Raw genomic sequence first — 14,719 nt, 5'->3', positions numbered from 1 at the left:
GTGTGTATAATGTATGTATGCTGTGTATTAGTGCACGCGCGCGTGTGTGTACATATATACATTTAATTATGTAGGCACTTTTATTTTACTCAAAAACAACAGTAATTTTTCCGATTTATAATTATTATCAATTAATCAATATTATGTCAGTTATTGAAATTATTATAGTCTTGTCTTTTTAAAGAAATCATAAATGACTCTTGAATAAAATACATGTTTTCTGTACAAATTTTTTTGTTTTTCATTGCATTATTATACAATTAAATAGACTCAATTCTTAGGAGTTTATAGCTTATTGAATTCAAATAAATATCATTAGTTTCAATTATTAGAAATGAAAATAGCACCACACTAACAAGGATACGATGAGAAATATTAATTTGCACTAGACGTCTAGAATATTGGAGTTTTTAATAAACATTTAATTTTTTAATTTATTATATATATTGAACTAGAATAATAAATAATCATGACGTCTATTTAATTAAAAAGTGGACTTGTGATCTAAGGTCCGACTAAATTTAAAATATTTCAGGAAACTTTTTGCTTTAATGGCAAATCCGTTTCTCTTCTTTTTCGATTCTGGTGAGCTCAAAAAATACATCCGAAACAGTCTCGAATCATTTTTAATTACCAGGTAATGAACGAACACCCCTCTGAAAATTAATATATAGCATCATTTCTATCCAATGATCATGAGAAAATTATTAAACGTTTGTCATAAAAAAACGGCAAGGTAAAAATTTAGAAAGCTTCATTACTACTACGCGTAGTTAATGGCAACAAACGAATTTTTCTTAGCTAATAAATTTCTTCTGCTTGTTGCCATTAGTAATGTCTTACGTGTAATCAGCTGATTGTGCAACGTTTTTTTTACGAACAGCCTTCCAAGCTTTCCTTCGCTCCAGAAAGAACGACTTACAATAATCACTCTTGAATGAACTTTATATTATAAACAAGTTTTCAATACGGTTTGAGCATTACTGTGCAATTCACAATGGCTAGTGATATTACTGTGCATTTTGAATATTCAATTTTTAAGGAATCCAATAATTTAGCACTATTTCTTTGAATTAGATAAAAGTTGATAAAAATATAAAATTCGAACATCTCTACGTAGCTGTTGACTTGCAGTTCCGTTCCGCATGACAAATAACCACTGCAAACTTGAGATTGAAGTTGTATCCGATGGTAAGGTAATATCAAGTATAAAAATGTATACAGTGCAGATCCGAACGGCACTATTCGAAAAACATTTCCAAGCGAATTGCGCCCTTTCTCCGAAACATCATAGATCTATTGAATCTGTCCGATCATGTTTTTGGCTTTACGTCTGGTCATTGGAACTAATGGAACAAAAATCTATCGTACAACGAAGAAAGAATAGTAGGCTTGCACGTCATTTTGCTTGACAGCACAGCACAAGCGTGCACATTCTAATAACCCCTGTCTGCCTTCTATGCAAGAAGCGCGAGGGCCCGTTACGCACTACCATACGCACACGCGGACGTGAAACGGATAATTTCCGGCGTATCTTAGCTGCGATCGTATATCTCGCGGCCAAAGAGTCGGACAACAGCACGAACAGCCGCCTCGATCGAGGCCCTAAAAATTATCCAAAAAGGGGGGTGTAAGAAGCGCTTTTGTTCTTGTTCGTGGTACAGCTTTGATTGAAAGTGAGGCGTTGGACTGTTTAAGTATTTTTAACGGATTGTTTCTTATAAGATAGAAATAATCATACAGTTCAGTGATAGCGAAGAAATAAAGTCGAAAAAGATTATTATAGGGTGTCGGAACGTCGGAAGGGCATCTATACTGGAATTCACGATAAAATTTGAAAAATTATACGAATAAGCAACAACAATAATAACATTTACGTACAAAGAACGCGGTCGATTTTCGACGATCTAATCGCGTTTTTAAACGACACAGTTTTCCGAATAAGTTATAGCATTGAACCTTACATGTTCGCGTCTTTCATTCTTACGTTAAGTTTGGCAACTTAAATTATAAATATCTCAAAAGCGGACTAACAAAGTATTTCGAAACTCTGCAGTTACGTGTGCGTATATCTATTATAACTTCACAAAGTTTCAAGGCATTACAGATAATAGATACCTTAACCAACCGTTATCGTATTATTTGATTTATTCCAAGAAAATAAATAATGGTCTTTTGATTTCTTCGTCTAATTTGTAGTTTACTTGTCCAGCAAAATCAGACGAAATGCCTCGATAACCGAAAAGGTGCTCACACAAGCAGTCAGCAAAGTCAATACGCATTCACTGTACCGGACTATATAGTAAAAATTGTTACGTATTTATATAAACAAATATAAATCAGGCTATTATCGGTGACATCTTTATGCATAGAAAAATGAGCTTTTGGTTGGCGGCTTTCGTTCAAACGTTGATTATTCGGCAAAGCAAATCGAAACAAAGAGAGAAGTGCGAACGAAATGTCCGGCTATAGTTTTGAAACTTGAAAAGCTGTTGGCTTGATTGATCTCGAATCGATCGAGAAACTTTTGATCGGGACTGTACGCGAGACGCGTCTAACAAGGCCGGCGCACGCCCAACAATCTGACCGGGTGTTCGCCGCTTGTTTTCTTTGAAAAATCGCCCCCGCCTCCCCGCCCCCTCCTGCCCGCGCGGCCCATACGTCCAGGCGGCACATTATTACTTTAACGAGCCCCCTTACTGCGGCGCGTTAATTCGTCGCGCTGGTAGATTTACGATCAGCTAGACGCATCTGAGCGTGCGTGACCTCTTTATCCGCGCTGGCCTGACTGCTGCCGTGAGCGGCCCCGGGGCCTGTACTTTATGCCTTCCAAAAATCGGAGGTGAGATAAAGAGTGGTGGCTTGTTTGAATCTCTGCCCGCTTTATCGCCGGGATCCACTGTTACTTCCCTTTCCATTGGCCTTTGTGCCCACGTCCAGATTCATATTTACGCAGGCCTCCCTTTCTCATCATCCCGACTGCCCGTCTCACGTCGACTTTCGTTCCAATACGCTGAAAACAAGGCGCTTTTATCACCAGAGGACTTCTCTCTCATAATAGCCTTAAACGTGCTTATTCTTGCAAGACGATTTCTTTGGATAACGAGAAGCATTGTTCAGAATGACTGCGCTCTTGTTATAGGGAGACCAATTCTGCAGTACAATTGCACCTCTACACGGAAACAATTGGCCTCCTGCATACCGAGAATTTCATTTGGCTAAATTCTTCTCATGTAACACACTTGCAATAAGAGGATTTATTAAGATTAATTGTTAATTCAATTCATGCATATTATGTAAGGGGTGCATATAGTTATTTTCTCAATACTCAAGCTCTTGGGATTCTCTAGTCGATCAGTAATGAGACGCGCTACTCTAAATCATTCTGACTACGAACTGTTGAATATGAAAGTGTGATAAAGATTATGATGCATGATATAAAATAGCAATAACCAGCTACGGCCAAATTTCTGATATTAAAAAAATATGACCAAGGCCACAAAATAAAAGCAGCTGTCCAACTTATTTTATGCCTTGGTTAGAATGACAATGGCCACCTGACTGTGCATGAAAAGAGTACTCGGCAGAAAGATAACTGCGGTGGGTCCGTTGAGTTCCAGCCAAAGCATCCGTCAGCGCCCATTGCTCTCCTTCTGGGTTATACCGACCGACGGTTGTTTTAGACAACTCGTCGGCAATGCGTCATTGCTCGACGATCGAATTGTGCGCTGCGTCGGGGACAGCGAGCGTGGACGGCGCGCAGGTGTCGCGGAAGGCCGCCCGACTCGAGCAACGGATCGCGATCGGGGCTGGCCCTTAACGTTAATTTGACGGCCGTGCGCTGTCGCCGCGCGGATCACTTCTCGAATATACCTGCTGATCGTTTCGATACCTTTGTGCGGCGCGGTGCGCTCTATTGTGCTTACGTACGGCACGCGTGACCCGAGTGCGCGGTGCTCGCATCGACGATCGATCGCGCCGACGGTGTTACCGACCGGGACGCGGAAAATCGATTTCGACGCGCACCCCTTTGCTCCGTTGAGCGGGCTGCCGCGTATTTTTCAAGGCGTTGCCGCGGGCACGGATCGCTTTGTCCTTTTCACCGAGCAGAACAGCGCAGACTTGTTCGCGTGATGATGGCACGTAAATCAATTCTGACTCCATATATAGGCTAACGCTCGAACCACCGATCATTCGGCCGCACCAAAGAAGAAAATAATCTTACGGGTGGAACTGTAAAGGAAAGAAATGTAAAGGGCAGCAGAGCACTTTTTATCTGGGCGACTTTTTGGTTTTTAATTTTTTTTAAGAATGGAGACGAATATCCGCCATCTTCAACGTTAAACATCAGAGACGCATCACATTATGTTGGTTGCGATCTTGAATGACTATTAAATGCTATTTATTCCTTTTATTCCTACTATTGTTCTTCTTCCGAGGGGTTGGCGAGTGGAACAAGCAGGGGTCCAGATCCCCCTTACTGGTATATACGTGTGTATACCGATGAGCACTTTGATGCGGAGATGCCGACGTACACGAAAAGTGCGCAATAACTGTCGGCAGGGCGGACGACAGATCAGTCTAGTCGTAATAACAAACTCGATTTGTTCAACAGTTGATACTGGGGGAGGGGGCAGACGGGATCGAGTACGTGTTCCGATCGGCATCGAGCGAAAGTCTCCTTCGGAGCCTAGGCGCCGATAAGCGAGACCGGAGAAGATTCGCGTACCATATCAGCCGCAGATCGCTGATGGCTAAGAGAGGGAGTACAGAGCTCGCTCGACCAGGGGATCGACGCGCACCTATATAGGACTGTACAATGGGGACAGCTGCGAAAGAATGCAGCCAAAAATTCCGCAATCACGTTTCCCTCTTATGGGCTGCAAACGTACAGTGCGCACGTGTACGCGTGCATATTTACATTGAGACGTCTGGCCGACTTCCTGCTCGCGCGAATATAAGGAACCTCGATTTGGCCTACTCTGCGCCGGCGTGGCTGGACTGCGCGCCTCGCCGTACAGCCGATCGGATTCAATGGAGCCTTTTCATTTTGACAATGCACACAAGCAAGAGAGAAAAAAAGCCCCGCGTACTTGCGCCGCAGTCGAATTGTGCACGCGCCCTCGGTTCCTCTTGCGCGGTACTTTCGTGGTCTACTCTACGATAGGCCACTGCTTTCACATCTATTACGTCTTGTGATAATTAAGACAACGGTCCGAGCATCCTGACGTCAAGCTGGCGTTAGAAATGACGATCGGAAAGCACCGATTCACTTCCGCGCGCGCTCTTCAATATATATAGGCAACGAGATTTCCACGTTGCGAGCGGCGGCGAAGGAAATCTCCAAATTTCGAGCGCAGAGACGTGAAATCGTAAAGCGGATGTCATTAGACGTAGCTGCACATATTGGTCCTCCCAATTTTTTTCACCGACATCCTCTTATCTCATCTCTTCAACGAGCACGAGTACCCTTCCCTCGGCCTTTTCTTTTTTGTTTCGTTATACTTTCCCTTTGATATTAACATCACAGTGTGGGATTTTTTTTCTTTTTCAGATTGCACTCCGTTAAACTTGGTTCGAGAGAACTCCAACTTGATTTTATATGCACGATCGATTTGACAACGCAGCCTTCCACCTGATTGCATCTGGCGCATAGGAATAGTGTAGCTTGTAACGTTTCGTAGTCGGCAGCTGTGAAGGTGCAGCGATACGTCACGCCCGCCTGGAAGACTGCGAATATGCTTTGGAACGCCGACACGCCGTTATGCGGCATTTGTTGTTGTTGTTGTTGTTTTTTGTTTATTGATTTGGCTATTATATTTATCGAGATGTATCGGAGACAAACGTCGAGTATGTTTTACGTGATTTTCACAGTTTCTTTGATTCGACTGATTTTTTAAAAATATATTACAGACGATTCTTGTCTTACACACTACAATCATTTACAACCATGCTGTTACGACCTCATGGTCACAACATCAACGACAAACTACATAATTATAATAACATCTGTCTAATTATCTAAATTTCCACGAAGAATGCTGTTTCAGATTTGATGAGACTGCGTGAAATCTATCGGCCGCTAGGATTTTACTGAAACGGGGGTGCAAACGGTGAACGATAAGAAGTTGAAGGAAGTGCAAATGCCAGAGGAACCGATTAACTGTTTAACGATATTTGCAAAGGTCGAGGAAAAGCTGCTAGAGCGGGAGCGAGCAACGGGAAGGAGGAGGATCCTCACGAGCGCGCCAGTGAAATCGCGACCGAGCGCAGAGGTGCGCCAGCGCCCAGCGGCGTCGAGCGCAGCAGCAGCAAAGTGAGAGAGCGTCCGCGCCAGGTCCCGGAGCCGCCGGGAGCCCATCATCGGTCCCACCAGACTTGGTTGCCCGAGTAGGCGTACGGGACGTTGTCGCAGACCGTGCCGGCGATGGCGTCGCGCACCGGCACCGTGAGTATCCGGAAGTTGACGTCGGTGTAGTTGAGGCCCGCCTCCGACTCGAGGAACTGCGGCATGCGGTCCGTCATGATCCAGAGCAGGCCGCGCCGCTCCTGCAAGGCAGAGCGGACCGTGAGCGAGGCGCGCGGCAGCGGCGGACCGCGGCGGGCCGACCTTCACGTCGGCCGGAAAGATCATGGCCTCGTCGTGGCGCGCGACCACCGCCTGGTTCTGCGGGGCGTAGGGCAGCAGCGAGTTCCAGCAGCCCACGGCGTTCTGGTCGACCAGCGTGAAGAACTGCAGGCCCGCGTCGTCCATGATCTCGGCGGTGGAGTGGCCCAGCGGGCCGCGCTCGGGCAGCACCTGGAACTCGTGGTAGCTGTCGGCGGACAGCCGCTCGTCCCGCAGCACCCTGGTGGACACGGCGAACTCGCGGTTGCTGCTGAGCGGGTGGAAGAAGAGCGTGCGGTAGCCGTCGAGGGCGATCGGCGACAGGCTCACGCCGAAGATGCCCTCCTCGCCCCACTGGAAGTTGAGGCCGCCGATGTTGTAGTCGCCGGCCAGCGGGTCGGGCATGAAGAAGCTGTGGGCGAGCCGCCAGGAGCGGTTCTGCTGCCACGAGTAGACGATCAGCCCGTAGCCCAGCTCGTCCGGCATGTAGGCGAAGGCGTCCTCGCAGCCGGCCTTGCCGAGGTCCACGGCGATGTTGGCCACGAAGGTGTCCTGCGGACCGAGCCGGGGCGCTCAGACCGGGCCGGGCAGGCGGCGGCCGTCGCCGCGCTCGCGCTCACCTGATTCACGTCCTCGGGCCGCAGCTTGTACTGCCTGAGCAGCTTGTCCGTGGTCAGGTCGAACACGTTCAGGGTGTAGGGGCAGGCCTGCACGGTGGTGTTGCCGATGCCGATGGTGCCCACGTCCAGGATCCACAGCCGGTCGCACGCGTCCGCGTGCATTCTGCGCAGGCGCTCAGCCGCTCAGTCGAGTGCGCCGCTTAGTCGACTAAAGCGCCTCGCCGAGAGCGCTTGCTTACCTGTACACGGTGGTCAGTCCGCTGCCGCACGCCCCCGCCACGTTCTGGGCCCAGTTCGGGTAGGGGTTCAGCTTGGGTGCGCCGCCTCGCACCGTGTCCAGGGGGATGTAATTCAAGGTGGCTGGGACCCCTTCAATCAGAAGCGCAGCGACTTACGCTCGAGCCTTCTGCTTACCTTCTCCGGCAACTTTGAACGGAGCTTTTGAGACGGTGCCCAAAGCACTTGGCGTCATTTATAAAGGTTTTTTTTTTAATTTACCCGCGCGGCCGACTTAGTTTTGGCCAAGCTAATGCTCATACGGTTACTAACCAGCCGTCAGCCCATTCGATAGTTCTCCATCATACTGACAGCGCTGCTTATAGCATAAGCAGTTTCTCGATTCGAACGCATTCAAAATTTCATGATTTATTTTACATTCTCTACACACGCTATTTGCTGAATGTACATTTTTTAAATTACTTAACCAATTACAGTTTGGTATTCAGCAAACTTGCAGACGTACACGTAGATACCTGCACGCAAGACGGATTTCCAAACAAAATAAAATAGAAAATTAAATAATAGAACGATACACGAAAAGAACCTCTTTCATATCAACAATTCATTATTTTGTACCGCATTTATCTCCACCAATATATTCTTGTTGTCCGTATCCATTTATTTATTGTACATGTAATAATCATGTATGTTTTATGTCAATGAAAAGCTTGGTAAGAGCATAGTCGACAAAAAAAGATGGTTTTATTTCCTCTAAAGATTGATAGCTTAACTCTCCAATCGACTTCTTTGCCAAGAATACAGTCTTTCGTCCCAATAAATACGATCGCGTTACGGCTATATCAAGTGGCAAATTCTTTTAAACCAAGCCGATTCGCCTCGTTACAAAAGGATCGCTCTTTCAGCGACGACTCGAGGAATCGAGTCACTCGAGCGGATCAACGTTCCTTCACAAGTGACAAAAGCTTTAGCTTGGCGAACGCGGCACCTACCGGACAATCGCTCGCTTCGGCAACATTTGGAACAATTAACATTCAGCTAGCCAACAAGGCAGGCGTATGGCAGATGGAACGGCCGGTATTGGTCGTCGAGTGGAAGCGAGCACACCGCTCGCGCGCGTGTAACTTCAAGAGGAAGTGTAGCCGCGGGCGAAGTGCGTTGAAAGTTGTAGCCCTACAAAAGGTGTGTAAGAGAGAGAGAGAGAGAGAGAGAGAGAAGCGATAGCTAGAGGAGATTATTCAAGGGGCCGCGGAGAAGACCATAATAGCCGTTTGATCCGCGTGCTTCAGTTGGCGAACCGAGAAGACGAAAGGGGGCAGTGAAGGTGACCAGCACGGCCGTGTCTCTTCAATGCGGCTCGCTCGCTGAAGTCAGAGCGCGCGCAGATCACGTTCCGCTCGCCAACAAAAAAAAAAAGAAGAAAAAGCTGAACAAACGCCGCGTTAGCGCAGCCCTTGCCCTCGGCCGCACGGAGGCGCGAAGTCTACGGCGCGGAGGCTTGGGCACGCGCAGCTTCGTCGCGGCCTTGAGATGCCAGACCCCATTCAGCGAATCGAGGATTGGCGCGCACGGAAAAGGGAAGGCAGACTGCGGCTGTCAGGAGCGCGGACGGGAGTCTACCCGCCTACCCGAGGTACACACACGAGCGTGGCAATTCAATTGGCAATCATCCGCGCGACGGAACATGGACATTCTAGCAGGCTTTCCGCTTCCATCTATTGTACGCCACTGGCCATTCAATTGGCAATCAGCCAGACGACGGAACATGGACATTCTAGTAGGTAGGCCAGCCTCGATCCGCTCGCTCTATTTGCAATTTAGGACAATTAGGACAGACGGGTGAAAGGCGCGCTCGGCGAATTATTGCCGACAGAGCGCGAGCCCGAGCGCGAGCCCGAGCGCGGACAATCAGCGCCGAAGAAAAACTTGGCGACCGGGTCGACCGCCAGATCGCGGGAAGGCAGATAGCGCGGGCCGCCGACGTACGCGTCCATTGTCGCGATTGCCGAGCAGATACGCTGTTGACCGCCGCTAATCGTCGAGCGAGTGCACGATCCACGGCCGTCCGGGCGATCGCGCTTGCGACGCGCGCAAGCCCCCGCGCCACGCGATGGACCGTTCGCGTTGGAAAAAAGTGCCGGTGTCGCGCGGCAACGGCGTAATCGAGGAGGAAGCGGGCGTCGCTGCCCTGCAGCTGCACGGATTCGGGAACGCGGCGCCGGACCAATAGACCTTCGCTACGCGATTCCGCCAAAAAGGGGCTGCCCGAGGTATCCGCCCGCTTTTCCGATCGACGAGCGCGCGCCTCGCCGCGACGGCGTGCCCGCGGACGCCGGCGAGCCTCGCCGAGCGTTAAAATCGCTTAGCGGGCCACGTTCGCCCAGGCCCACTTTGCGGGGGCGTCGCGCGCGCGCGCAACGGCTTCCGGTTCCTATTGTGCCGCACAATGGCCATTCAGAGGCCTGGGCCCGGGCACGGCACGGCCCTCTTCCTTCGCTTTTCATGCGCCCCCGGCATAAGTGAAGTCAGAGCACACGCGGGCCGCGGACGCGATTGAGTGGACTTGTTTTCTCATTGTTTTGCCCTTTCATTATGTACTTTTGACGTCTCGCATCGCCATTCATTTCTCGATGTCTCGCGGCTATTGTTCGTCGCGTATCATTATTGCATCGCTTACGCGCAATACGAAGCGGCTCAACGCTCGAGATACGCGGACATAATCGTTTGATAGCGGCCCGCGTGTAATTAAGATCGCCGCCATGGACTTTCGAATAGCTGCATAATGTGAATGTTGTTTGTTTACGAAATAACCAGAAAAGTCATAGAAAAATTTGATAGGTAAGAGTGGCGGAAGCCATTAGGACGTGGATTATGTAAAGGTTGAAGCCGTAAATCAACAACGCCAAGTTTTTCGCATTGGCTGCGAAAACGGCACGCAAGCAGCTCACGCATTTATGCGAGCGCGCGTATTATGTATATGTGTGTCGGCGCGCGCCACGCAGGTGGCATTTAATTTTTCCAAGTCCCACGCGCGCGCGCACGAAAGTGCCATTAGCACTTTCATTTCGCTACCGCTGCTCGCTATCATTTTCTAATTAAGCGGCTCACCGCGATACGTTTTAGCGCTCTCTTCACCCGAAGCTGCTGATATAACGGCGGCACGATCGTCGCCCGAATCGTCATCGGTAACTTCGCGACCACGGGTGACGCCTGGGCGGCAGCTGACGGCATAGTCGATGGCACTGAGCCGAGCACAGATCGAGGGGGGGGGGGGGGCAGGCTATAAGGCGGCTCGCTCGAATGCTATTCCCCGGACACATCGTGTGCGTCACCGTGGAATTGGATCGGTTAATCCGTGAACTTGTCGAAAATGGTGCAAGTAGCTACTCCGAGCGAGGCCGATGAAAGTGTGCTTTGACTAGTGGGCATATCTAGTGCCAGCTGTCCGTCTGCTTCTGCAATTAAAGCGAGCGCACGGCCTTGCGTCATTTTGCCTCTCTCGCTCTCGCGGAATCCTCCCTCCGTCGCTTACGCGCGCGCAGATGATAATTGTGCTGATTAGTGTGCGACGCTTTCTCACGCGCGCCTGAAAACAGACCTATCGAATGGCGAGCGCTCGTCTAGCGACAAACAATTCCAGTTGCGCAAAGCACTACACAACCTATATACGTATCGTAACACACTCGTACACACAATAAAATACACAAATACTCATTAAGAAAGGATAAGAACAATCGTTCATTTAATCGGGTACAGCGAGGTTAAACTTTTGCTTGCAATCGCTAGCTCGTATCGACCGACTAAAAAAGACAAGCAACAACAACAAAACTAACAAACAGTCTTCCCAACAACACTTTATAACGACATATATACACGGAAGCCAATCGTGTGTTATGATTCGTGCAAGCAATTAGACTTCTATTGACATATCTCTTTCAATGCAGTTACGGCACTGCCATTATGTCAATGTCGAGGAATCAAACTGGATCTTGAGAAACCCGGTGATATAATAATATACTATTCAGCGATGCCGCCTCGCTTCAACGTTCTGTGCACACCTTTATGCCCCGCGCGGTCACGCGCACTACGTTCGATTTCGGTTTTACCATCGTTCGACCATTCGATTTTTCAAAGCCGATTTCACCTACAATGCAGCTCTGACGTGCAAGTTCGGAAGAATAAAAAAGCAGCAAAGTGCGATTAAAATGCTCGAACTACTTGGAAGAACGTTAGGAAGCACGAGCGATTCAAAGCCACCTACCTCTTTCGATCTCCCCACATTATGCTTTCGTGCCCTTAGCAGCAGTTAGACTCTGTCGAGCCACGAGTTGCCAGCGACTCGGGCCAATTGTTATATATTATTGGGCTTTGACATCGTAATCGTAGCAACGACCCCCCACGTGCAGGTTGTTTAGCTGTGGGCCATTGATCATACGGTAAATCGAAGGGGCTTACTACTCTTTTTGTCATTGACAAGACGCGAGTGAAGCTGCTGCCGACGGGACGACGCATGATTCGAATCGAAGAAAAGACTAGGTCGACAAGACGCGCTAACGTTAGTCTGTAACTGAACTTGGGCGAAGAGGCACTGGACGTCGCGCCGGTCGAGGCAGGGGTGCTGCGAGTGAGCTGGTGGCTGTGAGCGAGGGGCAGAAAAAATGTGCAAACACTGACCGTTTTTCCATCTCGGCACGGAGACGAAAAGCTTGTCCCTCCAGACCTCGATGCCCACGGGCAGTGCATTTTCGGGAACGAAATCGCCATTGGCGATCGCCTGCTGCCTGCTGATCTCGCTCGGGTAATTCCAGTCCAAGATTCTCCAGGCGAACCTCTCGAGGAGCGGCGCCCTGCCGAATCTGGCTCCTCCTCCGTAAGCTGCTCGAGGGCCGAGGGCTCCTTGGCCGAGCTCGATCGCGATCAACAACGACAACAGTCCCAGCGACACTCGAGCCATGCTGAGCCACGCGACGGAAAACGGCGCTTGCTAAGCTTGCGATCGCGCCTCGCTCTCTCTATATATACATTAGGCGCCGATTGTCCGCCTCCCTCCTCCTGCCCCCCGGCGCAGCCACCCTCCTTCCCGCCCGCCTACGACCACACGGAGCGCGGCCAACTCTCCCCTTTCCCTTTTTTCCCACTGCTCTTCCACTCTGGCTCTCGTGCGCGCATCCTGCCGCGGACCGACCGCGGACCGACCGCGGCCCCCCTCCCCCTTTGCCGTCGCGCTTTTTCGCGCACTCCTGCGACGACTCGCATGCCGCCGCGGGTTTTTCCTCCTGCGCCAGCGATCTACCAATCCATATTCATAGATTCGCGCGTTTCGCAACTTCCTGCGCGCGTCCGCAGCGCGAGCTGGCTTATCTGCCTCGCTGCGCAGCCGAGACGAACTTGCCTTTGCTCTGGCCGACGTAGCTCTCGTCCGCGCTTCTCCTTCTTTATCCTCTTCTTTCGGTGGCTCGCGGCTTCGCCGCCTTTCCGAATCTCGCGTCAATTTTGCACTGCTCGTCAGCCACCCGCCGGAGTACGAATCCGCTGCGGAAAATCCAGAGAACCCAACGAGCAAGCTTTCGCACGGGACGTCTAAATATCGACTCGAGACTCGCTCGGGTACCGCAAACTGCGGCAAAGCTGTCAAGTGAAATAGTCGACAGATAGCAGCGCTAGTTCGTGGCATTGGCTTGTCGGAATATGCAAACGAAGAGAAGCGTCGATTTCGCGGGATCGCGACGCGCGAACGGAAGGTGCTAGCGCGCGAGGAGGCAAACCGAAGTGGTTGCAAGTGGACGGCGCCCGCTGTCAAGGCACTTTTTGCGCGCGATATAGATTGCGCGTGTAAGTTGTAAGGCGCGCGCGCGCGCGAGCGATCGATCCAAGTGGCGCGAATACGCTCGCGGTTATATTTGTTGTTTGCGCGAGCCGAGAAAGTCACGAGGTTTAGAACGACTCTAAACACACGCGCACGCACACGCGCGGCACACGTATGCACGCGCTCGCGCAAAAGGCGCACATATCTCGCGCTGTTCTGAAATGATAATATCCAAGTGCTGGCGTGCGGTATACGAACGGAAATAAAGGCCTATATTATATACATGCACTGCTCGTCTATTATAGCTTTCAACGCTTCAAGACTTTCTAGTTTTACGTGAAAACGACAAAAAGCATCAGTGTGCGCTGGCTTCCGTGAAATTCCCTCGTTGAAGAATGGCCCTCGGCGACCGGGACCAGGACTCGGAGTCATTCTACGCGGCCGCGTGCGAAGCGCCAGCGAGAATCTCGGCGGGTAGCTCGTTTTCTCCCTTACGCTCTTCCTCGTCGTCGTAGCAGCTAGACTACGCCCGCTCGTCGGTTGATCACTCGGGCGCGCCGCTACCTAACAAACGGAAAATTGCCCGAGCGACTTTCGCCTGCTGGCATCTTACTCGACGAGGCACGTCGGCTTCTTTCCCATACGTGCACGTGACGGCGGACAACAGCAAGACCCCGCGGTTGGGCAATGTCTGCTCCACCGAAATCCGATTTTTCCTCTAATTGCGCTTGCTCTGCCACGCCAATTTACTTTTACTCGAGCCAATCCCGCGCAGTTGCAGCCGCCTCTCGACCACGCCGGCCAAGCATCGCCGAATATTCAAAAGCCTCGCCTCACCGATCAATTGGTTATTGCGAAATGCAATATCATTGCAAGGACTTTGGCTCTTTGAAGCGCTATCAATTCGCTGGCTCCGGCGCCGAAACCTTCGAGCGCGAGCGCTGCGGCGCGCAGCTGCTATTATTTAATAACGAAACGAGGTGCGAGTTATATGGAACAGAACGGGCGCGCGTTCTCTTACTTGTTCGCGCGTGCACTCTTGTGCAAAGCCTCGATCGTTGTCGAACGCTCGGCCGTTTTCCAAGAGCCCCGATTAAATGCCGTTCATTGGCATTTTGGCTCACTCGGGAGACGTCGTCGACAGTCCAGTCGGTTGTCACAAACGATTGCGAAATCGCGCGAGTCCGTTGGCGAAGTTCAAGTGTACGGCTCGCTTTGTTAACCCAGACACGGCTGCGCGAGTCGAACGCGCGCATAGACTACCAACTAATAATACGTATTTTCGTTAATCGAGACTGCCTTACGCCCAGGCTATGTATTTTTCAGACCGGCCTGAATCCTAATCCATTCGCAACGTACTCGCGTGACACTGCGTCGTACTTTCATACCGTTGCACCTTTTCAAATGCCAGCGACTCCAGTGTGGTTTAATAATTGTCGTTTGGCTAGC

General features: G+C 50.3%; 1 protein-coding gene across 1 annotated transcript; it reads right to left on the bottom strand.

The window, feature by feature from the left end:
* Positions 1-6,211: 6,211 nt before the first annotated feature.
* On the bottom strand, positions 6,212-12,434 carry LOC131669699 (protein yellow-like). Its single transcript, XM_058944775.1, has 5 exons — positions 12,139-12,434; positions 7,467-7,596; positions 7,228-7,390; positions 6,611-7,159; positions 6,212-6,549 (listed from the first exon to the last, which is right to left on the bottom strand). Exons 1-5 carry the CDS (start codon positions 12,416-12,418, stop codon positions 6,361-6,363), a joined length of 1,311 nt encoding a protein of 436 aa, XP_058800758.1. The 5' UTR covers positions 12,419-12,434; the 3' UTR covers positions 6,212-6,360.
* Between the last annotated feature and the right edge of the window lie 2,285 nt (positions 12,435-14,719).

The sequence above is a fragment of the Phymastichus coffea genome, unplaced genomic scaffold (assembly GCF_024137745.1).
Source record: "Phymastichus coffea isolate CEN01 unplaced genomic scaffold, Cenicafe_Pcof_1.1 PCOF00096, whole genome shotgun sequence".
NCBI classification, from domain to species: domain Eukaryota; kingdom Metazoa; phylum Arthropoda; class Insecta; order Hymenoptera; family Eulophidae; genus Phymastichus; species Phymastichus coffea.
This window is presented reverse-complemented; position numbering and strand designations above follow the sequence as displayed.